We start from the raw sequence: 25,817 nt of genomic DNA on the forward strand, positions 1-25,817 counted from the left end.
ATTCAGTTAAAAAATGAATATAGTCGATTATGTTGAATTATGATGAGTTTAAATTCAAAAATGTTTGATTTTGATGATTATCTTGGCAAAATTTCAGAGCCAAAAAAAGGATAACAACAGTTTGTAATGTTTTTTATTGGAGTTAATTTTCTAAAATAATTGACTATAATAGTCGTTTTGTATTGTGAGTCTTACATTTGTATTTGATAATTATGGATTCCTTTTGCATTGGAAATCCACTGTTATCGATAACAAGTAACGAGGGCTCAGTGCGGGCGCTGTTTCAGTAGTTTTTCTCAGCTGTGAATTTTTCAGTTTGTCCAATTTTTGTCGCGATTGCTTTTATCCCTAAAATCAAGATGCTGAACTGGATTTGGTTTGTCTCCATAGTTTTTCTTCGCGACGAGATTTCCAAACTGCCTACATTTGGTCGGATTTCTTTTACTTGGCTCCAAAACACAAAAATTTCTATATTTTGACTGTGCGTCCTTTTCATCGCCACAGTTAGAAACAAAAATTAGTAAAATTCGGTCAAGGCAGTTTCGAGGAAATTTCGCTCGAGCATAAGTTTATCACAAAAAACGTCGCCATAAACTTATTGAATAGTTTGAGACTTGAATGTCAGCTGTGCTGTAGTTGCATTTTTTCTCGCTGGAAATTTCGCTCTAAAAACATGACCGTTGCCATCAGACAGCAAATTGAACAGTTGGACTTTCCTTGTTTGGGAGAAAAAAGAACACTCTTTGGTCAAATATTTGATCTCATCGAAACCCAACAACTGAAAAATTTTGCCCGTGGGACTTACACAAATTACTGCACAACCAGGAACTCATAAAGAGAAGCTTGGCATAGAGTGTTGATCCTCCAAATCGTGTTCTATTTTTCACGAACTAGATGAATCAGATCCTTGGGATGCTGTCTTACAGGTCATTGACAATCAAATGGGTACTCCTATCAATGACGTGGAGCTCGCGTCGTCTCCTTTGATTCCCGGAGCAGGACGTAGACAAAAAGTTGCCGAAATCAATTATCATCATCTTCGCGATTTGGTTTGGTACTATAGAGATAAGAAATTGAGAAATAGTGATGAGAAATTGAAAAAAATAGTGCTGGGAAATTTAAAAATAGTTTTGAAAAGTCCAATGAAAAGATGACACCAGTCGGCAGAGAGACTCTGGAGCACGCCAAGGCTGCTCATTTGTCCACAAAAACAAAAAAAGTCAGGCTTTCGTTAAAGGAGTTTTCAATTTAAATCGAATAAAGAAAAGTGATGTGTTAGGGGTTCGAGCCAAAAGAAAATAACGCTGGAGTTTCAATGGAATTACTGACGTACCAAGAGAAAAATTTCCTTAAATTTGAGCCAAAAAATGATAAGATCTTTTACCGAAGAAATTTTGATTGTTTTAGGAGCGATAACATTCAATGCAAGCTCTTATTTCTTTCAAATCAAACAATTGGTGAAATTGAATACTTCTTTTTCAAATCATTGCTTAATTCATTTATCGACGTTTTCGATAAAAAAATTTCCTGGGGAAAAAAATCAAAAAGAAAACTCCTGGGTGAGTAGTAAATTAAAATCTTTTGCAAAAATGAGACAGACTATTTAAAAGGTATAGTTCAAAACCATCGGAAAAAATTCCAATGCAGTAAGTAAAAAGTGCCCAAACTGTTCGTCTTATTATACAGAACAAAGAGTGTGAACTATGATCAAAAGTACAGGCACATTTGTAATTCCATATCAGTGTTCACTGCTTTTAGTGAATTTGGCGGGAAGTTATTTCACAAAGTTTTTTCAACAGACTTGTGATTTGAATGAATTCAACCAGTTTTTTTTCACATTAGAGAAAAAGTGGCTAACCTTCAAGATTAACAGATCATTAATTAATTTAGAGTTAAACACAACGAGCCCTTCTTTTTCTCTACCCTGCAAAGGATGATAAAGTACTGAAAATTAATAAATTCCATAAAAACGAACCGTCTAGTGGCCATGACGGCTTAAGTAAAAAAATGATTCATTTACGTGCTGAGGTAGTTAGCTATCCAGTAGCTGATTTTCTCAATCAAATCTTGGTCCATAGAAAATTTGGGTGTTAAAAAAAGCCGAAGTTATGTTTTATTCTATGAAAAGGGTTCTTACGAGAATCATCCAATTTTAGACCAAAACAGAAAAGTTTGGTTTTAAGGAAAACTGTTCATTACAGCCATAGAAATTATTGGATCAGGCGAAAATTCAAAAAAAATAGGCTTGGCTTCTTTTATAGAATTCGAAAAATAGTTTGACACTATTGATCATTTGATTCTCATGAAAAACCTAGAAGCCGATGGCTTTCGTGTCATATGCTACAATATAATACAATCATAACTGAGTCATCGCTATCAGTACGTATCTTTAGATGGAAAGAAATCGAATACAGACAAAAAACGGTGTTCCACTCGGTAACTGACCCGCTGCTGTTTCTTTTCTTTTTTCTTGACCTTCCTATCAATTCAAAAACAAAAAAATTGTGCTTTTTCGCAGACGACACATAGGTAATTTGCATTAATAGATATTTAAACGCAGTATTACGTAGAATTCAGTAAAAAAGTTGAAAATATCGAGATGTGGTGAAAAACCAAAAGAAAAAGTTTTAATACAAAAAATCAAGCTGCCAATTTGGTTCGCATAACAATTAATTGCGAAGTATCTCTCAGACAAGAAAAATGGATTACGTAGGACGTTTCAAGTATTTGGGCGTCGTAATATACAATAATTTCAATTTCATCAGCATGTTGACCAATTTTCTCAAATTATTTTGTTTTAATGGTTCAAAGTATCAAATCAAGAAGGTTTTCTCAAAAGGCGTACTGATATTTGATAATTTCAATGCCGAGCTTGTTATTTCGTATCGCTGACTAGCATTTTGCTGTTAAACACAAACTGCTCTGAAAAAAATTTATACGAAAAATTTTATAGGAATTATAATTTTCAAGAGAAACTTTGAAACCGTGATGCCAGTTGTTCATGAAAATGAAATTGAAACCGTTTTCAAAATCTTTCTTGATCAATTATAAAAAGAAATTTTCGATCAGTTCCCTGAACATCTCCACTCAGTTTTCTAAACGAAAAACAATTTTCACGAAGAATATGCACAACAGCTCGTTCAGTCAGAGGATAAAAACCAAACAACTTCTTATCCTCAAACAAACTGCTAACTGACAATTTAAAACAATTACAGACAAGCGAAAATAATAAATACAAGTAAATAATTAAAAACTGTTTTCTGATAAATAATTCGGATTCACAAGAAATCATTTTTTCATTAAAGTGATTATATTGATCCTCGTATTTTTTTCCAGAGTCTCACTTCGATGAGCTTCAGGGCTCTTGCGCGAATTTTGTGAGTTAAATGTTGTAATGTATATTTTCTCGGTAAACAAATCAAATTCAAATTCAAATTCATGTTGTCAATTTACTAATGAAGGGCCGCGGCGGGCGTAGTTTTTTGTCAGCCGGTTACTTTTTGAAATTAGTTGATAATATTAAGTCGAACTCTTCGCAACAAAATTTTGAGTTACTCTGGCCATTTGTTTTTTCTGTCGGTTGCACCGGCAACCTTTACCTTAAAAATGTTGGATTGTGAATTCCGCAACAGTTTGGAATTAGTTTCCACTTATTGCTTTGAGACATACTCAAAGGCTTGTCTTTGGACTGCAGACACAAGCAAAAACGCAAAAAACGTTGAGAACCCAAAAACCTAAGAGAACCCAAATTTGCCTCAAAAAGCCCATATTTTTTTTTGTACTCCCCTCTGTACTACTTTGGGTTATCCATTTTTGGCCGACTGACCTTTGGCGCCTATCTATTCTACTTTTTAGGGGGCGAGCGCGCGCCGAAAAAACGCGATTTTTTGGTCGAAATTTGTCCAAAAAATGCATAAAAATGCCTTTTTTGGCCTGTTTGTTTGAAACAAATTTGCCTGCGGCGCAGAAATTTTGCCATTTTACGGTCTTCATAGTGATTTGGGAGAACTCACAAAATCAGTTTGGTTGAACTAAAAAAAAGTCGACTAAGTTTTCAAAAGTTTTTTTAAATGCAACCCAACTCTCCCCCCCCCCCCCCCCCCTCGAGAATCTCCTAGATCCGCGCCTGCAAGTAACAGAGGGAAGTAACCAAAAAATTTGAAATATTTTCAAAAGAAATGCTAGTCCTTTTTGATCTGCGTTCATTTTATTTTTTTCAAATATCGCCAGCTATTTTTTTAATTTAGGAAGAATACAACTACAAATTGACACGCATCTTCTGTGACAGACAATCCAACCAGACTTCCGCTGACACTAATTTAACAGAGGCACTGCCTTACATGTGTGACGGGGACATTCTTATATTCCAATTGGAACCGAAACTATTCAAAGGCATGTCCTATTTTGAGACAAACCCTTCGGAACAAGGTCAGTTGTAAAATATTTTTGGTTAGTTTAGTTGTATTCTCAGAAAATATAATTCGAAACCAAAGTAAACAGTCTGTTTTTCTTGCTTTCTGTGTTGCTTTTTTTGCTTTCTACAAATGGCCAAATTTTAGAGCGGGTATTGATGCTTCGTTAAAATTTAGTCCTAAATATATTTAATAAACTTAGTCCTAAAACGTTCCAGAGAAAAACTAAAGCTCAGAAAACTCTTGTTTAACACGTTTTTTTTGCTGCGCGTTCGGATATTGAGACGGTGAAAAAACAAAGAATATCAGTGTTTCAATATTTTCATAATCTTGACGCAATATGATTTTATTTTTTCTTTAACTTTTCAAGATTTCTTCGTGAGTAATATAACCATTGCTATTTTCCTTTTTCAGTTCCTGGTGTTGAGGACTATTTGTACGCGGACTCTGCTTTCGAGGCGTGGTCATACACTCTGAGCGTGTATTGTGAGGATAAATGGTTAGGTTGGAAACAAAACATCGTCATCAACGCCAAATGGCCCATCAAGTAAGCCATTAAAAATATTTCAGCTTTTTTAAAAGAGAAAAAATTGAGAAATAAAAACTGCGATGAATCGAGTGTTTCAGCATGAACAAGTTAACAAAAGTACAATGTAATTCGAAACATTTTTTTAAAACAGCCGTATGAACAATTGTTTAACTAAATTGCACTTATGAGGTTTTTTTTCCAACATCTATTCACATTTTTTTGGCCTTTCATTTTTTTGTACCATAATTTGTAGGTACGTTCGCACCTTGATAGCCCAGAAAATGGATCAACCCACAGATGGAATAGACCTGCTGTACCACGTAGAGGCCAACCCAGACGATAGCCAAGACAGCGGAACCCAGGCCCAGAATGACTTCATCCCAATTACAGAATACTGGGCTAAGAAGGGGCTAGGTAGAAGGAACAGCAAGAATAGGGGGAACAACCCCCCAACGGATATGGGGGATGTGCATGAAAAGGTAACACAAACACGCCCTTTTTTTCTTCCGTTTTTGATTGAATCGTTATTTTAGATTTTAGCAGGACCATGTCACTAGGTACATGCTGAGGGTTTGAAAAAATTGGTGGAGATTTGAAAAAAGTGTGTCTTTTTTAACGAAATAGCTTTAAAAAAGCTGTCGAATGAGCAACTGTCGAATGCTGTCGAAAGCTGTCGAAAGTTGTCGAATGAGCTTCTTGGTCAGCTGAATTTTCAGAGTTGTTTCTGGAAGAAAGTTCTCAAAACTTAGATTAAAAACGGTCAGGGAAAGATTCACAGTAGGGCAAAGTTGTTTTCTAGGGCATAAGCTTCTACGAAAAGTCGAGAATGCTTGAACTCATTTCGTCTGTTTGAAAAAAAGAAAAATTGTCTTTTTTAAAAAAGTAATGATATTTGAAAAAAAATTTAAGCTGAAGTGGGGAAAATTTGAGATGGATCTCTTAATAGCGGGCTAAGTTAGAAAAACGAAATTGGCATTTAAAGAAAATTAATAACTGGCGCAAACGTTTTCAAATATCTCTTTTAGTGGCGAATTCAGTTGTTCCATTTTTTTCAATCTAGTACCATTCAAAACAATTTTAAAATTTTGCTGATCTTTAAGACAACAACAAAGTTTATAGAGGTTTTTGGCTATTGTAGTTTTGAATCAAGTTTAGACAATTATATGGACATTGTGAAGTTTGATCTCTTTTGCAGAAAAAGGTCTGATCAAGCTGTAATGTTTTTTCTTGCGATTCGACTTTTGATTTATTTTCATATCAATTTGAAACTCGTTTGCTGATCAATTTTTGCTAGGCATAGTATGCTTTTCAATTACGAAATTGTATTTGGTGCAAGAAACAACGTGGATGATTTCTTAAATTGGAAAATTTGAACCAAAAAGAAATTAAAAAAACTATCGTTTTCATAACTACCTGGTAACAAAACTTCACTGAACAGTTTTAGTTTAGAAATTTAACTTTTATTGAATTGTTGAGAACTCTTGTGGTTAAATTTATGTCACTTGTACAGTTGAATAGTTTTGAAAACTAGTTTCTTCACTCAATATTGGTCTGAAGCAGGCCAAGTTTTCATTCGTTTCTCGTTTGTTTTTGCTTTTCTCTAAATTATGAGACGGTAGCAAATCATATATTGATGACATATATGTAAAAATTCTCAACAGCCACTCGAATAGACTTCAATGGCAAAGTTTTCCGAGAATGTTTTTTTTAATATCACTTTTGGCAGATAATTGAAGTAAAAGCGTTTAAATACTGAAAAGAATTCCCTGGATTTTCTTTAAAACTTATGAAACAAACGAAAACAAAATGGACAAAAAGTTATCATGTTAGGAGAGATAGTAATGAAAAGAAAATAACGAAAACAAAATGGACAAAAAATTGTCATGTATTGAAGGATAGTAATGATAAAAGTCCGTTTGTTATTTTTCGTGAAGAGTGAAGAGATCTTTCGAGAACTATAGAAAATTTCATTTCAATTATAATTTTGAGATTTTACATATGCCTTTTTTGTCAGAAGGAACTCGCAGGCTTGTTGTTCACCTTTGTTCTCATGTTTTTGAATTTAAATAGTTAGGTTACTCTGACCAAAAAATGATGAGCAACAACGATTTTACAAAAATAATAATATTCAAAATCCCCCATATCGACCTATTTAAAAGTATTATAGCTCAAAACAAAAACAAGGGCTCAGTAACAGTGTCATTATATAGTCTTTAAGACTATAAAACTACTTCAAAAGCAAATCAATTTCAACTAATCAGTTTCAAATCCTATCGCGGGTTGAGCTCACATTGAAAATTAGCGATAAAAAAGTGAAAAAAAAAACAGCGATTGCCATCGATGAATTATCGATGTTCATTGCCACAAATGCAAATTTGATTAATATCGCTAATTTGGCTTATTTTCAGCGATGAAACAGCGATAAAAAACCTATCAAAATGAAAAAAAATAGTGCTCACACAGGGGTTTGATTGATCCCATATCTTTGAGATTTATAGATATGTATGCTACCTCTGCGCTATCAATCCTTAAAGCAATTGAAGCTAAAGCGCTTATCAGCTAAAACTCTCATTTGAAAGCTACTAGAATGAGTTCAAATTTCTTAAGTTTTAGCGAAGATTTTCTACGAAATCTTTACTGAAATAGCTCTGAAAAATCGCAGGTTCATCTATGCAACAAACTCTGAATTATACATGAATCAGCGTTGGAAAATAGCGAGCAATGGGATACTAAAGAAAAAACAATAATAAACGGTGGGACTTGAACCCGGGATGATCTATTTTTCGTAAAATAAAATAAAAAGTGATCCATAGTGGCGCTTAAATAAAAAAAACCGGTTTCTTGGATCACTAGCACATTTATGTTGCTATCAATACTTATATAATTACGAGGCTAAAATGTGCACTGTTTGGTAGCATCATTTAGTGGGAGTCCGTTGCTGAGGTTCATATATAAGTCTTTGATGATATTCCAACTTTTTATCCAAATGATTTCTGCGCGCAATCACTCTGTGAATTATGTTTTTTGTCTTCATTTTTTGTCACGTATTGTGCAACGGCATAATATTGATATTGGTTATGAGTTCCTCATATGTAAGCAGATTCTTCAAATTGTAAGTGGGTTCTAAAAATTAAGCAGAATACGTAAAATTGTAATTATAATGTAATGATCTAATGGAATTCGCAGAGTGTAAGCGGATTCTGCAAAGCAAAGCGGATTCTGAAAATCTGTAACCTTCAATGTCAGGAATACAGATTTGTCTTAGGGCTCTGCAAACTGTTCTGGATTCCGAAAATCTTTTTCCGGATTCAGCAAACTCGGCTGCTTTTGGAGAGTTTCTGAGCAATACTTTATTTCATTTTTTTGTGGCATCATACGCAGAGAAAAAATTTTAAAACTATATCCGTGATGCGGTTCGCCAGTCAAATAAATTTCCAACATGTCGCGGAATCAGCTCAAAAATCACAAATTATACATTTTGGCCTCAAAATATTTTTTTTATTGTTAGTTTTATTTTTTATTTATAACTCCTGAGCGCCACCAATTTGGCCTCGTAATACTTAATTATCTTAGTTAGCTTATGATATTTGTTGTTCATAGAGAGTTCTGGATGTGTATTGTACTCTGGCAGGTCCCTTCTGCAGTGCCACCAAGCTGGGCAGCCAAGCCAGATACTACAATGTCCAGTGGACTAGAAAGCCAACCATACAAAACTGGAGACCCAAGATATACTTCCGCGCAGTGAGTACAAAAAATACATTTTCTCATAAAAAGTACTTTTTCAGTCTAATTGGTTGTATATTTGTTATGAGTTAGTGATCTTCAAACAATTTGAAATAATATGTTGATATTCAATTATTTTATCATTTATTGATATTCAAACAATTTTGAATAATTAATCATTTTTATGATGCAGAAAGCGCAGATGCGCAGTTTTTTATCCAAACTTAACCAACTTTAACGTTCAAAAGACGACAAAATTTGACCAACTGCATATCCGTTCTGAAAAAAATTTTTTTAGAAAATGTGTGAGCGTGATTTACAAAAAAGTTTTTATTCAAATAAAATGCATTATCGATTGAGCGAACTAATTTATAATGCTTTTGATTTGAGTCATTTAAAAACCTTTGTTTTTTAAATCACCCTCATAGATTTTCTCAGTTTTTGTAAGTTTTGGTGCTTCAGTACGGATGTAGTTTGTCATATTTTGTGGTCTTTTCAAAAAGTAAATTGGCTACCCGGGTTGACCTCCATACACCGAAAATGCTTATCATACAATTCCATACATCAATTCCATATTTGCGCGAACTAATTGTCGATTGAGCAAACTAATTTTTTGTTTCTGCTTTCAGACTCGCCTTCTGAGCGACAATGCGGAAAAAGAACAGGCGGTGGATATCTCAATCTACGACTACATAAAAGCAAAGGAAGTGGTAAGACAATATCAGGGGGGGGGGGGTGTTTTTTATTTGGATGATTTAGAATAGAAATTTTCTTTTTACCAATTATATCTTTGGAGAAAATGAGCGCAATGACAGCTGGTTGCTGCGCAAGTAGCGCAGAAGGCCCCGATCACATTTTGATCATTTATAAATTATGTTTTTTTTTACAAAAAAGATTAATTTTTTGCGTAATGTGATGAAAGAATTACACAAAAATATTCCATTTTTTACGTGGTCACCTCCATAGAACAAAAAATAAAGTGACAATTCCATAAACAACATTTATTAAAAATTTCTAACCATACAAATTGTATGGTTAGAAATTTTTAATAAGCGTTGTTTATGGAATTTTATGGATACATTACAATCTTTTTAGTGCTTTAGGAGATGTAGAATTGGTGATTCTACTGTATTACATGCTATAGTATCTGAGCGTAAGATTGATTCGTCATTAGGTTAAGATTGAATTAAACTGGTATTTCCTTAAGTTCATGGAATTAATCCCCCTTCTAAGCAAAAATAGGCAATGGAATAGCTCCCAGCAACTCCCCCCAGCTCTGGAGCTACCGGGGCGAACTTTATGAAATTTAGTGGGTTGATACTAGAAATGATTTGACCCGGACATGCAAAGGGCCGGACCCGCTCGACCCCCCGGGGCGGAGTGATAACGGTTCCCGGAAGTGCAAATCCCCCCTCCGGAAATCCTTAACTATTGATCCGATTGAGCTCATTTTTATGTATGTGGTAGCCCTGGATGAGGTAAGCTTAAGTCTGAAATTTTGGAATCCCAAGGTCAACCGGGTCCGATTTATGCCCTAAACAAACAAACTCCCACCCAACTTCCGGAGGCTATTTCTCGATCCTCAAGGACTATAGGGAGCTGAAACTTACAGGGATGATAGATAGTTACATGGTCTATCGTATGTTAGGATGATGACTCGATTGGGTGATAATGCCGGTAAAATGGACCCCTGTAAGTCTTAGTTCCCAGTTGACCTTTTCGGCGCTAATTGACCTTTTCCGGGAAAAGTGATAATGGACCTTGAAGTTGGGATAACTTGGGAAGTATTTGTCAGATATGGATGAAACTTGGTAGATAGGACCCCTATGTGACCTCGAGCCGATTATGGGAGATTTGACCCCGGGTTGACCTCTATTTGACCTTTCACGGTTTTAGCCCCAAAACCCTTAAATTCAGCACCGGAATTTAACCCAAATCATATGTTTGGTAATCAGGAAGGAAAATGGAGCTATTTTATGGATCTTGGGCGATGATTAGTAGGTATGGGAGTTTGTTTAGGCATTTCCCTGAATTCGATGGAATATCTTGGTTCAATGTAAAGTGGTATATTTTGGAATTGTTAAGAGTTACCTAAACAAACATTGGGTTCAATTTAACTTGGTGATTGAACTATTAATAGAAATGCGTCAATGGCACAGAAAAGTAGTCGCATATTATTTTGGCGGTATAAACGAGGGAATAGGGGAATTGAATAATCTAAATGTTAGGAATGTACAGGATATTCCATTGGCTTCTGGGGGGTGTTTTATTGGCTCAATTGGACCCCGGTTAGGGGAACGGCTTACCCTGAAGGTCGATCAGGTTGAAATTTGAATAGGTTACGTATGGGAATTTTCGGATTATGATAAACGGGAAATTAAGTTCACTGGGAAATTATTCTGGTCACGGGAAAAGGGAAAATATACGGGAAAATTAAACAAAGTCCTTGGGCATTTGGATAGGCAAACATAGCGTGATCGGCACTTCGGACTTGGTATTTAAGAACGGTGGCGTGATGTAGATTTAGAATCGTACGGCACTGCGTAGGAAGCATATAGGTAATTGTTAAGACTTATTAAGGAAATTGTATCTCTAACTGAAACTAAGAGTAAATAGACATAAGGAGTTGAGGATACCGGAGGACCTTTAGAAATCAGAACAATTGATACTGAGATAGAGTATAGTTGGTTCTCAGTTAGTTAGAGAACAATTTGGGCTACGAGTTAAGGTAGTCGCTTTATTCGCAAAGTAAAGTGGGAACAAGTTGGAAGACTTGTTAACGTGATTAAGTTAGTTAGTGGATATAAGTTAGGCTATCTAGAGGATAGTGGGATCGTTGTTGAACGATCGATATTGAAAGAAGTTCTCGAGGAGAACGTTAGTTAGTTAGTTAATAGTAAGGCTATAATTGAACTGCAGGGAGCAGGGGTTAAATAATAGTAATCGCGGACCCATTCCATTGACCGAACGATTAATTTATATTCCAGCCATTTATAGGCTACTCTGTATTTGGTTATATTTATTTCTTAATTCAGTCTTATTATTGAAATTGTTGTTGCGATCGACTATTGATTGACGAGTGAGATACAGTCGGAAGAGCACAGATCACGGGGCAAGCAGCATAGTACGATACAGAGAAGCCAACCACAAAATCAACCCTTTTGGGATTCTAAACAGTACCAGAAATCGGTTGCCCCACTGACCCCAGTACTAAAGGGAACATATTGCGGCGGTGCGAAGGACGATAACGAGTGAGAAAAGCCGGCCTAGAGATATTGTGAATTCCCCCACGTTTACAGTGGCGCTCCTGGGTGGTCGCTATTCTGGATTTTAGCTGCAACGACTATCTGTGCGTGAAGACGAGCATTGCGAACGAACAATCGACAGACGATTGCCATGAACGAACAGGATAGGAGCTCATGGCAGAGGCTGCAGTGGCAGTGGCGATTGCTCTTGACAGACAGCAAGGTGTGTTCGGATTTGGTACGATCCGACCAGACCGGTTTCCTTCGAGTAGTTATCGGAATTGGCGAGATTGGAGAAAACACTTTGCTTGGGTCACAGATGCCAATCGATGGGACGATGAGCAGGCCAGGATGGTGCTACCAACTTGTTTGACAGGCTGGAAATTGGATGAGTTCACGAGTGTGCCAGCTCACTTTCGAGAAGAAGTTGACGGGTTCGATGAGCCAACGCTCGGAAGAATGCTGGCCGAGCTCGATCAGAGGATGATGCCGTTTCAGACACGATCGACAGCGCGAGCTGAGTTCAAAAGCCTCAGGCAGGGCGAAAGGGAGGACCTGAAGGACTTCTCCCGGCGAGTGCGATCAGTGGGCGAAGTAGCGAATGCGAATATGCCAGTGCAGATTCGAGACGATATGAATCGTGAGCAGTTCATCGATGGGATATTCGATGCGGATCTACAGGAGCTACTTCTACGAGAAGATTTCGTTAGCTTTGGTTAAGCTGTGGGCTCGAGCCCAAGCACTAGAGATGGCTAGTAGGACAGCCAGGCTGCGCAACAGAAGACGTCCTAATGCTGTTCGGGAAATGCACGATATTCCAGAGATAGAATCCGGAGTTATCGGCGACGAATTGCAAGCAGGCGGGGCTCAACAACTGCGAGCGGACCTGACGAGTTGGCAGAAAAATACAGATCAGCGGCTAGATCAGATTGTGACACAGGTGCAGAGACAGGGGTCGCAGCAGAATGATCTAGCGAAACAACTGGAAATTCAGAACTCGAGACATGATGATGTGATGACACAGATGCAGAGCAACATGGCTATGATGGGAAAGTTAGTTAATTCGTTTACCCCTACTCCGAACCCCGATGGCCGACCCCAACAGGAGACTCCTCCCCAGTCGAGGCAGTTGTTCGAGTCGGGAGGAAACAGTCAGAACAGTGCGGCCAATGGTGCTGGCCGATGCGGTTTGAAGAACCCATGGACCCAGGGTGCTTGTTTTGGTTGTGGACAGGTGGGCCACATTGCGAAAGGCTGTCCCGCAAAAAGTGCGAACCATTTAAACTACCAGGGGCCGGGACAGTAGACGAGTTCGAGAGAGGCTTTGTTCCGGCCGAATATAAGAAGCAACGAGGTGTCAGACGACCTCCAGCGACAGTTGAGGATCCCAGACGGATCATCGAGACTGAGCGAATGCGTGAAGACAAATGTGAAGGTGATTCGATCCTCGACAGGGAGCATGTGAGGACAATATTGAAGCGTCGGCCACGAACCACAGATAATGCGAATGATACAGGCGCGATCCACAATCGCCAAACAAAGATGAGATACGAGTGCGTGGGTATTAGTCATTGGACGAATGATCCGTACGGAGCCTATGTGGATGCTTGCGTTGGAGGAACGAACATGGACACGTTATTGGACACGGGGGCCACAACGAATTTGATCCGAAGCGACAAGGCTCGAAAAATTGTTGATGGACCGGAGATAAAACTGTACAGGGGTCACTTGGAGACAGCGGACGGAAAGAGAGTCGCTGTTGTTGGTTGCATAACAACAAAATTGAAGTTAGGTGTCATCAATGATGAAATCGAGGCTCTGGTGGTACCCGAACTGAATGACGAGATGGTAATCGGTCTTAGATCCCTGAGAGGGTACAAATGTTCGTTAGAATTCAGCAGAGACAACTTGTGGACGGGCCCTACGGAAGGATCGGTTGTGCCAGTGTTTTATAAGCCTCCCCAGCTGGTCCCCCGAGTTCCCCCAGACCCAGGAGGGAAGAACAACTTGGAAGCGAATCGGTGGGATAGACCAATTCTGACAAATAATATGTCCAGCGATGTACTGGACGAAATTCCAGAGGGTTGGCCAGTCAACTATGAGAGTCACAGTGTAAATATGCTCCATGATAACGAAGCTGAAGACTATGACATGTATGGATGCCCCAAGCCAGTATCGTTAGAGGAAGCACTGAGAAGGACTCGTGGCGGAGGTCGATCAGATATGGTTGCAGTGTTTCAAGAGACAGAGGTGGGCGATGAAGACAACAGCGACGCGATTCGATGGGAACGAACGAAAGAAGAAATTGCGACGATGCAGAAAGAAGACGAAGCGATTGCGCAAGTGTTCTACTGGGCGGGAACGGCAGACGAGACGAGCGATATGCCTTCTTTGGGAACCAACCTCATTCCGAAGGGACAGGCAATTCAGTACGGACCTGAGGCACTAGCGTACTGGTCGAGATGGGATGAGCTCAGTATTCGAGGTGGAATACTTTACAAGAAATGGTTCCAGGGAGATGGGTCAAAACCGACACTTTTGACCGTTGTTCCAGCAAGGGGACGGAAGGAAATTCTGGGACAGTTTGAGTCGATGGAGACCAGTAGAGGACAGCTTGCAACCGAGAAGATATTGGCGAGGATACGACAAAGATTTTGGTGGCCGACGATGAGGACGGATGTCGAAAGAAAAGACCAGTGGTGCTTAAGCCAGGCAGCACAGAATGTCTGCGGGAAAAGGAAGCGAGCTGCGGTTCAAGCTCCACTTGATCCTGGAATCAGATTCAGCACGGTGACTGGATGTATTGGGTCCAATGATGATGGCGACGCAGACGAAAACGAAGCACGTACTTGTGAAGATGGACATGTTCACGATGTATGCGATTGCGGTCCCTCTTGTGTCGACAGATGCAGCAGACGTGGCTCAAACAATTGTGGAATATTGGGTACTGAAGTTTGGGACTCCCAATGTTTTGCGTACGGACCAAGGGAAAGTCTTTGGCAGTGAACTGATCAAGGAGATGTGCCGACTCTTGGGAATTGACCTAACTGCGACTTTGCCCTACAAGCCTGAAGGCAGGGAGTTTACAGGGCGATATAATGAAAGGATGGCAAAGGTGGTTTCAAAGTACTGTGCGGAGAATCCAAAGACGTGGGATACGATGTTACCGTATCTGAGTTTTGTGTACAACTCGACGGTTCATCGGACGATGGGAGCTACGCCGTTTAGTTTGGTTCACGGACAGGAATGCCAATACCTTATTGACCTCTTCTACGCGAAACCTCACGATGAAGTGTTGACGAAGGATGGCTTTGCGGAGGAACTTGACGAGTTGTTCCGAGATGCTCATAGCAGTGCGAGAGAAATTGTTGGTACGGATCAACGTAGACAGGAGGACCAGTACTGGAAGAAAGTTAATGGGGAAACCTACACAGCTGGCGATAAACTATGGGTGTGGGCGAAGGAAAGGTTCAAGTCGAGGAAGCACTTTGATCCATGGGAAGGACCTTACATTGTACTAGCGGGAATATCGGAAGTAAACTACAAGGTGGCGAAGGAATCAACTCCGAGCAAAGTGAAATTGAAGCGATTTAATGAAGAGACGGTACCGTCAGAGGGGGCCACAACGAGCAAGCGACCGACGCCTTATCGGTCGGTTAGTTTCTTCGATGACCGGGAGATGTATGATTAAAACGAGTTGTTGTGGGCGAACAACCGGGGGGGTTTTAGTCATGACCCAGGTCCAAAAGATGTACCAGTGAGATTGTTGCCTGTGAGAAATCAAGCGGAAGAGCAACAAGTGAACCCACCTGGGCGAAATGTGCGAAACAGGGCGATGCCCGAACACTTTGCTGATCCACCTCAACGAATGATGGATGTGGCTAGGAGGGAAGATGCGATTGAGACGTACGATGCGACGGAGCTCGAGGCCAGAAGGGAAGAAGAGCCTGCGAATCTACCGAGTGAGGCGGAAGGCAGACCCCCGGGAGCGCCGATGGCTGCTGAACCAGTGATGGAAATTGGCACCGCAGACGATGGCGGTCGGCCAACTCGAGTAAGGAAACCACCTGTGAGGTTTGGAATCGACGAGTTTGTGAGTTAAAACCTACATTAGTAAACTGTCTCTGTTTTATCTCATTAGTTGGTGCTTCTTGTTATCTGAGTGCGATCCCACCTAAGGGTTTTGTGCGGATTTTGAACATTGATGATTACGAATAGGAAAGGGTTGGATCGTACCATGAAGAGTAAATTAATTCAGTTACGTCCCTTCTAAGGTTACTCTTTGTGCTATATCATTGTTTACTTAACGGGGACTAACTGTTGGGTCCGGGGTATTTTAAGGGAAAACGACTAAGTGTTAGGGAGCGCGGCGAATCGAAGAGTTATGTAACTCATCATTAGGCCTTGTTAGGAGTTACTTTTAGCAATATTCGGGAGAATAATAGACTAGAAGGGAAGATGTAGAATTGGTGATTCTACTGTATTACATGCTATAGTAACCTGAGCGTAAGATTGATTCGTCATTAGGTTAAGAATGAATTAAACTGGTATTTGCTTAAGTTCATGGAATTAATCCCCTTCTAAGCAAAAATAGGCAATGGACTAGCTCCCAGCAGCTCTCCCCAACTCGGGAGCTACCGGGGCGAACTTTTTGAAATTTAGTGGGTTGATACTAGAGATGATTTGACCCGGACATGCAAAGGGCCGGATCCGCTCGACCCCCCGGGGCCGAGTGATAACTGTTCCCGGAAGTGCAAATCGCCCCACCGGAAATCCCTAACTATTGATCCGATTGAGCTCATTTTTATGTATGTGGTAGCCCTGGATGAGGTAAGCTAAGTCTGAAGCTTCGGAACCCCAAGGTCATCCCGGTCCGATATATGCCCTAAACAAACAAACCCCCACCCAATTTTCGGAGGCTATTTCTCGATCCCCAAGGACCCTAGGGAGCTGAAACTTACAGGGATGATAGATAGTTACATGGTCTATCGTATGTTAGGATGATGACCCGATTGGGTGATAATGCCGATAAAATGGACCCCTGTAAGTCTTAGTTCCCAGTTGACCTTTTCGGCGCTAATTGACCTTTTCCGGGAAAAGTGATAATGGACCTTGAAATTGGGATAACTTGGGAAGTATTTGTCAGATATGGATGAAACTTGGTAGATAGGACCCCTATGTGACCTCGAGCCGATTATGGGAGATTTGACCCCGGGTTGACCTCTATTTGACCTTTCACGGTTTTAGCCCCAAAACCCTTAAATTCAGCACCGGAAGTTAACCCAAATCATATGTTTGGTAATCAGGAAGGAAAATGGAGCTATTTTATGGATCTTGGGCGGTGATTAGTAGGTATGGGAGTTTGTTTAGGCATTTCCCTGAATTCGATGAAATATCTTGGTTTAATGTAAAGTGGTATATTTTGGAATTGTTAAGAGTTACCTAAGCAAACATTGGGTTCAATTTAACTTGGTGATTAAACTATTAATAGAAATGCGTCAATGGCACAGAAAAGTAGTCGCATATTACTTTGGCGGTATTAACGAGGGAATAGGGGAATTAAATAATCTAAATCTTAGGAATGTACAGGATATTCCATTGGCTTCTGGGGGGTGTTTTATTGGCTCAATTGGACCCCGCTTAAGGGAACGTCTTATCCTGAGGTCGATCAGGTTGAAATTTGAATAAGTTACGTATGGGATTATGATAAACGGGAAATTAAGTTCACTGGGAAATTATCCTGGTCACGGGAAATGGGAAAAGATGCGGGAAAATTAAACAAAGTCCTTGGGCATTTGGATAGGCAAACATAGCTTGATTTAAGTTGAAGTTGCACTTGTTTTTTACCTAGCATAGCGTGATCGGCACTTCGGACTTGGTATTTAAGATGGTTTGTGATGTAGATTTAGAATTGTACGGCACTGCGTAGGAAGCATATAGGTAAATGTTAAGACTTACTAAGGAAATTGTATCTCCAACTGAAACTAAGAGTAAATAGACATAAGGAGTTGAGGATACCGGAGGACCTTTAGAAATCAGAACAATTGATACTGAGATAGAGTATAGTTGGTTCTCAGTTAGTTAGAGAACAATTTGGGCTACGAGTTAAGGTAGTCGCTTTGTTCTGAAAGTAAAGTGGGAACAAGTTGGAAGACTTGTTAACGTGATTAAGTTTGTTAGTGGATATAAGTTAGGCTATCTAGAGGATAGTGGGATCGTTGTTGAACGATCGATATTGAAAGAAGTTCTCGAGCAGAACGTTAGTTAGTTGGTAAATAGTAAGGCGTTAATTGAACTGCAGGGAGCAGAGGGTTAAATAATAGTAATCGCGGACCCATTCCATCGACTGAACGATTAATTTATATTCCAGCCATTTATAGGCTACTCTGTATTTGGTTATATTTATTTCTTAATTCAGTCTTATTATTGGAATTGTTTTTGCGAGCGACTATTGATTGACGAGTGAGTTACAGTCGGAAGAGCACAGATCACGGGGCAAGCAGCATAGTACGATACAGAGAAGTCAACCAACAAATCAACCCTTTTGGGATTGTAAACAGCACCGGGAATCGGTTGCCCCACTGACCCCAGTACTAAAGGGAACATATTGCGGCGGCGGGAAGGACGATAACGAGTGAGAAAAGCCAGCCTAGAGATATTGTGAATTCCCCCACGTTTACAGGAGAGCTCGGAAAATCAATTTGGTCAACCTAAAAAAAGGTCATAAAAATGTTCGAAAACTTTTTGAAAATCCGCCCCCCTCAAAAAAAATCCTAGATCCGCCCTTGCATACAAAGTTTGAACAATAAGGCTAAACTGACTATCTCGATCAATGTTCTTGTTTTGGCTTAAAGTAAACGGGTAGTCATAAATAAAAAAAAAAATTGGCAAAAGAACGCCAAGGATACAAAATTTATATCTAGAAAATTTTCGCCTATTTTTTTTTTTTGATATTTTGCAATTTTTTCACGCGCAAGTCGAATGTTGCATTAGAAAATTTTTTTCATCTTTTTTTTTCAATTGTTTCTGATATCTGTGTGCCTTGGGCAATGAATGATAATAACTTCGAGCTCACCAAATTAACATCTTCAAAAATGATTGCCAAATTGAGAAATTGGCTAGTTTCTTCAAATTGTTTGAGTAATAAATCCATTTTCAGCATGTCTGCAATGCATTGGGTATGCAAGACCGTCCAACCTTAAGTGACTCTAGCTGCGAGTAACGAGGGTCTTTGTCACTTATTGGGAAAATGATAGTCATTCATTTTCCATATATGTAAAATCACTAGTCATCGACATTTCTTGCAATTTTTCGTACGAATAAATTTACAGGATAAGCGTATTATTGGTCATCCCAGACTGCAAATGCTTACTTTTTTACTACAAGTGTTCACTGTTATTATAATTTCAGTCCCAAATCTCCTTCAACCCGTATGACGACAGCAGTGGATGGTCGGGAACCCGACAGGCAAATACGCCGAAACTGGTCATGGAGATACTCTACGCTGTCGGAGTGGAACAAGGGCTGTTCGGAGACAAGTAGGACACTTAGAATATTATGAGACCAAACTGTGCACTGGATAGGTGCATAGTTTGTTGTGTGTAGATCTCTCAAATCGAGAGACAAGTATTTCAACAAGTTTAAATTTTGTCGGAAAAACTGTCGAAAATTATCCAGAGAACAGAAAAGAAGAAAAAAGATAGCGCGTCCTTGATGCCGAATCACCTTACAATTCCTAAAATACACAGTTTGGCCCTGTAATGAAAACTGTCTGAAACTAATCAAGTTATTATAAAATCGTATAAAGTTTTTTTTTGATATATTACAATCGCTAACACAAACTCTCTAAAATTAAAAAAAAAATGGTGAAAGCATTGATATTCAGTTATTTTTTTTTATTTCTTACAAAAACGAACAGATACTTTCAGAATTTCATGAAAGAGAATTTTAAAAATTTCCTGAATCCTTCAGAACAAAATTGAGGAAAAATTTATGAAAAGGAAAGGTATTTTAACATTAGTGAATACAGTGAATTCTTGAATATGATGCAACAATAGGGAAAAAATTAAGGACCCAGATATAATTCGAGAAGAAGAGAAGTTTTCAGTTGCGTTCAATTTAAATGTTTTAATCTACCCAATTCTCCTGTTTCTTTTTTTTCCTATTTTCAAAATTTGGTTTATCAATTAACTCAATTTTTTCTATTGGTTGCAATTATAATTATTTGGAATCCCATCATTTACGAGATTCAAAATTTTTTTATATGTGTGTGAGTAGGTGGGGGTGCGATCAGCCGTCTCCTCATTCAAATAACAAAAAATGTCGTTGATAGCCGCGCTAAAAATAGAACCCCTGAGAAATTCTTGGCATGCAATAGCAAAAAAAAACTTGAGAAAAAAACCAAATCGACCTTTTTTTTTGAGAAACAAAACTTTCGAGATTTTTCGAGTTTTAGGCTGAAACAAAAAGTTTCTTTTTGACCTCCTAATCAGGGGTGGATTTAGGGGGTGGGGGATACCTTTTCCCTAGAAATTTGACCCCATGCCGACCCAAAAAGAATTGACTGACCCTTTGTAGTATTTTGAAATAGCCATTTTTGGCTGACTGACCCTAAAATTTTTTTAAAGGCGCCTTTGACGCCAAAATATACTAATTTTGAGGTGGGAGTGCGCGTCATAATTTTTTTTGTTATCATTTTCCAAAAAGTGCATTTTTGGCCGGTTGTTTCAAAATTTTTGTTTATAAAAAAAACGCAATTTTTTGGTCAGCATTTTCCAAAAAGTGCCTTTTTGGCCGGTTGTTTCGAAAATCCGCTTCAAATCAGCTTCTTTCAAGTCAGCTTCTTTTCAGTTTCGTTGCGTTATATACTCTTTTCCAACAGTCAAAAGCTTATGTTTTTTAATTTCAGAGCCGTCCCCCCTAACAATGCGGATGACGCCACTATGTCACAGTGGCAGACATGGATGATAGGTCAAATGGCAAGACTGAGATTGGTGGATGTGTTCCATGAGAAGTGCCACAGAGTCATCGACTTCTCAGCAATAGCTGCTGATGTAATCAAAGAGAGTCTCAGAAAGCCACACCACAGATTGAGAGTTGACGTGAGTGTGAAGAAAAACAAATTTTGAAAAAAAATGAAGAAATTAATCGAAACTGAGCGTGAACAAAAAGATCACCAAGACCTATATAAGAGTACTCACTACGTTCATTACTCCTAAAAAGAAACAATTTTGCTTGGCTAAAGAAAAAAAAACCGTTTTTGCTTGGTTTTTTTCGAACTCCCCTCGAGAAAATTCTAGATCCCTTTTTCCACTTTTGAAATAAAATGAGCAATAAAAATGTCTCTGACTTTTTTCCTTCATTTTTTCCTTCAATGTACTTTTTTGCTGTTGGATAAATTTTGGATTATCGGAGAAGTCACAATTTACAATTTTGAACCGTTTTTGAAAACTTTTGATTTTTTTTAAATGAAAAAATAACCCTATTGTCATACCGCTACTGCAGTAGCAGTACTCACTATACGGATGTACAGCCAACCTCTGGTGTTAAATCATTATTTTATGGTACGCTCAAGGTCATACATAAGTGATGACACTGAGACTAAGTGAGAGATCAGAGTACTTAACAACGATCTATCTCTCAGTACATAAGAAAACAAAGAAAAGAGAAAATCTAAATTCAATCTTCTAAATAAAGTATTGAATTCCAACTTGTTTTCAATTTGATATCGCAACGCATATCACATGGCGCAGCCAGCAGGATTCGCAGCTCAAGACAACAGAACGGATATGGGAATCCCGGTATTTTGGGCATCAGCGAATTTAGACCCTCCGTGGCAATTTAAAATTTGGTTCGAACAATTTCTCATGGCGGTTACGGTAAAAGAAAATGTGAACCCAGAGATTATTTTGGAAGAACCAAAAGACATATTAGAGGAACCACCACCACGCCCGGAAACGCCCAGGGATGGAGAGAACGAAGATGCGAGGAACGCTAGAATCCTTAGAGATAAACTAGCAAGAGACAGAGTAGCATTGGAGAACGAAGAGAAAAGAACAAGAGGCCCAAGAGTTGGACACAATGTCTTCTACAACGAAGTACAAAAGAAACTGGTGTCACGACTATTTCTATCTTTGGGCACTGAGGGAAAGAAAAGATTCCTACAGAAGAATCCGCACGCAGAAATATCAAAAATGACGTTCAGAGAAGTAACAGATCTGGCAGAAGTCTCGTTTCAAAAAGTGAAATGTGTAACCTACGAGAGATACAAGTTATTTACGAGAATGCAAGAATCTGGAGAATCTCTAGAATCATTTCACGCAGCGTTAACTGCTCAGGCAGCCAGATCAGAACTAGGAACATTGGAAAATGAAATAGTGCGAGACTTATTCATCTCAAAGATGAAGAACATGACATTACAGGATACGTTGACATTCGAAACTCTGGATCCAGAGGAAGTTCTAAAAAGAGCTATAAAATTCGAACATAGCAAGTTAACCACAATGGCATTTCAAAAGACTAATGCTGCGGCTGCAGGAGGATCAAGTAGCAATTACACATCGGGTGTAAGAATAAAACAGGAACCTGTAATGGCAGTACGAAATTTGGGGAGGAAAACCAAAACTCCAAATAGAAGAGAAAATAATAACAGACAGAATAATAACAAAAATCAAAACACGAAAACGAAACCATGTAATAGATGTGGAAGGATGTTTGAACAAGGACACCTAAAAAATTGTCCAGCGATGGGAAAGGACTGTAAAAACTGTGGTAAACCGAATCATTTCGCTAAAATGTGCAGATCACAACAAGTAAGTGAAATTGCGGAAGATTCGGAAGAATCGATAGTGGAATGCGACCAGATCAGTGAAGGTGTTGGGTCATGTAGTGAATTTGAAGTCATGTTGATACATACCCATTTACCGGAAAATGAACGAGTTTCAAAATATGTGAAAGATCGAATCAATGAAATGAGAAAAGAAACAAACGGAAAAGTGGTTAGAGTTCAGAAAATAGACTCTATTCGAGATCCAACATTGAACCGCGTAAAGTCACTAAAGGCTATGGTACGAATAGATAACCAGATTATTCAACTAACAGTGGATACTGGTAGTCCTGTTTCATTTCTTAACTGGGCAACGACGAAAGAAATCATGGAAAAATCAAACAAAGTGAGATTCATACCGTCCGACAAATTGAATTTACAAACCAAATTTGTGGACTACAACAAACAACCGATCAGTATCCTGGGAGCCCTAAAAACCAATCTGAGGTCAGCGGGCTGGGAAGTTAAGGCGCAACCTTTCTGGTATCAGAGCGAAAAACTAGATGCATCATGGGATTAGACTTGCAAGGACAAGTGGGAATAGTGACTACACAAAGAACAGCGCCAAAAGAACTCACCAGGTTTGACGTGCTCATGTGCGAGCAGTCGGAAGGTTGGAAAGAAAAATTTTCAATAAATTTAAGAACTTATTTGAAAGGCAAGGCATTTCTAAAAACCACATCGCCAGTTCAAAATTCAAATACCCACTATGTCCGATACAAGAAAAGGGGAGAAGAATCCCAATTCATATACAAGATAAAGTCGAAAAAGAAATCGAGAAGTTATTGACAGAAGGTCATATAACAAAACTTGATAAGTGTACAAGTGATTGCTTTATCGCCCCGATTGTGATAACAGTAAAGAAGGACGACTCAATAAAATTGGCAATGGACGCGAAACCAATCAATAGACAATTGTTTAAAAACAAATACCAAATGCCGAACGTAGACGAACTTATTGATGGGGTAAGCCAGATTGTAACCGAAAACAAAAAGGGTACGCTATATTTTTCGGTGTTAGATTTGAAATATGCGTACAGTCAACTAAAATTGGCTGCGGATACAGCTAGGCAATGTAATTTTAACATTGTGGGCGGAAAAGCAACCGGAACTTACAGATTCTTGACAGGATTCTACGGACTAGCAGATATGCCAGCGGAATTTCAAAAGGCTATGGATAGAACCATCAATCATGCTAAAAACACATTCTGTTTCCTGGATGACATACTTATTGTGTCAAAGGGAAGTGAAACCGAACATGCCAACCTAGTAGAAACAGTATTAAAGAAATTGGATGCGGAAAATTTGGCACTGAAACTATCAAAATGTGAATTTTTTAAACAAGAAGTGAATTGGTTGGGTCATCATCTCTCAGAAGAAGGAGTTAGACCGAAGATCACTAAAACGGAAGCGGTAGTAAACTTGAACCCGCCGAAATCCCTAAAACAACTAAGGTCATTTCTAGGAAGCATAAATCATCTAGCTAAATTTATACCTAACGTAGCAAGTCTGACAGAAAAATTAAGACCTCTTCTTAAAGAAGAAAATCAAAAGAAAAAGTTAAAAAACATGAAACTCCCGGTGAAAAAATTCGAGTGGGGGGATGTTCACACAGAAGCATTTAATGCTATAAAAGGAGCTGTGGCAAATATTACGAAAGTGCATTATTATGATGCAAATCGACAAACACGAGTTAAGTGCGATGCTAGCCATGATGGACTAGGGTCCACTTTAGAACAACAAAATGATGAAGGGTTGTGGGTCCCAATTTCGTTCGCATCTCGATACCTAAATGCTCAAGAAAAAAAATATTCAACAAATGAGTTGGAACTATTGGCAGTTGTTTGGGCAGTAGACAGATATAAACACTATCTTCTGGGGAAACCATTTACCATCGCAACTGACCATAAAGCTCTTACAACAGCATTGGATGTTAATCAATCAAACAAGACCTATCAGTCACGCTTAACCCGGTGGGTTGACCGGTTACTGCCGTATCAGTTCAACATAGTTCACATTCCGGGGAGGGACATGGGCATAGTTGATTATTTATCGCGTGATCCTTTCAATGATCCCTGGCCCGAATCAGAATTAGACGAAAAGTTTGTAGTAGCTACGATAAACTCCTTTCATGAAGCGTTCGACTGCTGGAACAGTAGGCTTAAAGATTCAAGTTCGCTCAACCGGAACGAAAACGTTCTAGAATGTTCTAGAAGGAATGTTAGGAAACAGTCATCAAGTAATGGTTGCTATAGCAACCAAAACGGTCAAAACCGAACAAAGCTCGACCGGAACGAGAGAAAAAAGTTTCCACGACTGCAAAAACAGCTAAACACAACAGTTCAACAGAAACAAATCACTTTTTCGTCAAATCAACCCAGCAAACAGTCAGTCTCAAGAAATTGCAAAATAAAAAAACGACCAGTACCGAAAAAAATAGAAAAAACAGACTCAAGAATCGAGATGTCAGAAAATACAAACAAAACATACGACTGGTGGTCCAGCTCACCACAAGATTGGCGGAATGAGGAGCGTGAAGAAAGCTTAATGGACCCAAAGTGGAACCGATCATTTTCCACCAACAACGAACTCTCGGGAGAAGAGGAAATCACAGAGACAGTACAACGTACAAGAAAGATTATACGAGGAGGAAGAAAAAATAGGGACAGCTCAGACAGCGAAACACGTCAACAACAACGAGTAAAATGGTCGCTGGAACCGGAACAACAACGAATAGCGGACCAAAGACTGCTCTCTTTCTGGCAATTAATAGGCGGAGAAAACAATGTTCAGGAAAATCGAGAACTGATGGCCGATACTCAAGAAGTCAGAGAAAATCTGGAAGACGAATTCAATCCAACATCGTCAAAACCGATCGCATCGACAGAACGAAAACTCAGTGAGGTGAACGTAATAGAAGTCGACCTAACAACCACAGAAGAGGCGGAGAGTGAGGAGGAAGTGTGCTCAATCCAACCGCCAAAGGGTCTAGGAAAGTTAAGGCTGCAAAAGCAGCAACAAGTAGAGACTCTGGACAACCTCGCAAAACTGTTCGACAAAAACTTACTAGCAGAACTGACCACA

General features: G+C 39.0%; 1 protein-coding gene across 1 annotated transcript; it reads left to right on the forward strand.

Moving 5' to 3' along the window:
- Nucleotides 1–4,840: 4,840 nt before the first annotated feature.
- Nucleotides 4,841–12,064, forward strand: LOC134853698 (uncharacterized; the record flags this gene model as incomplete). Its single annotated transcript, XM_063869697.1, is given in 5 exon segments — nucleotides 4,841–4,959; nucleotides 5,195–5,420; nucleotides 8,542–8,682; nucleotides 9,294–9,374; nucleotides 11,999–12,064. Coding segments are annotated over 5 exon segments (633 nt in total), but the record flags the coding sequence as incomplete, so codon positions are not given.
- Nucleotides 12,065–25,817: the final 13,753 nt, after the last annotated feature.

This window comes from Symsagittifera roscoffensis, chromosome 8 (assembly GCF_963678635.1).
Source record: "Symsagittifera roscoffensis chromosome 8, txSymRosc1.1, whole genome shotgun sequence".
NCBI lineage: Eukaryota > Metazoa > Xenacoelomorpha > Acoela > Convolutidae > Symsagittifera > Symsagittifera roscoffensis.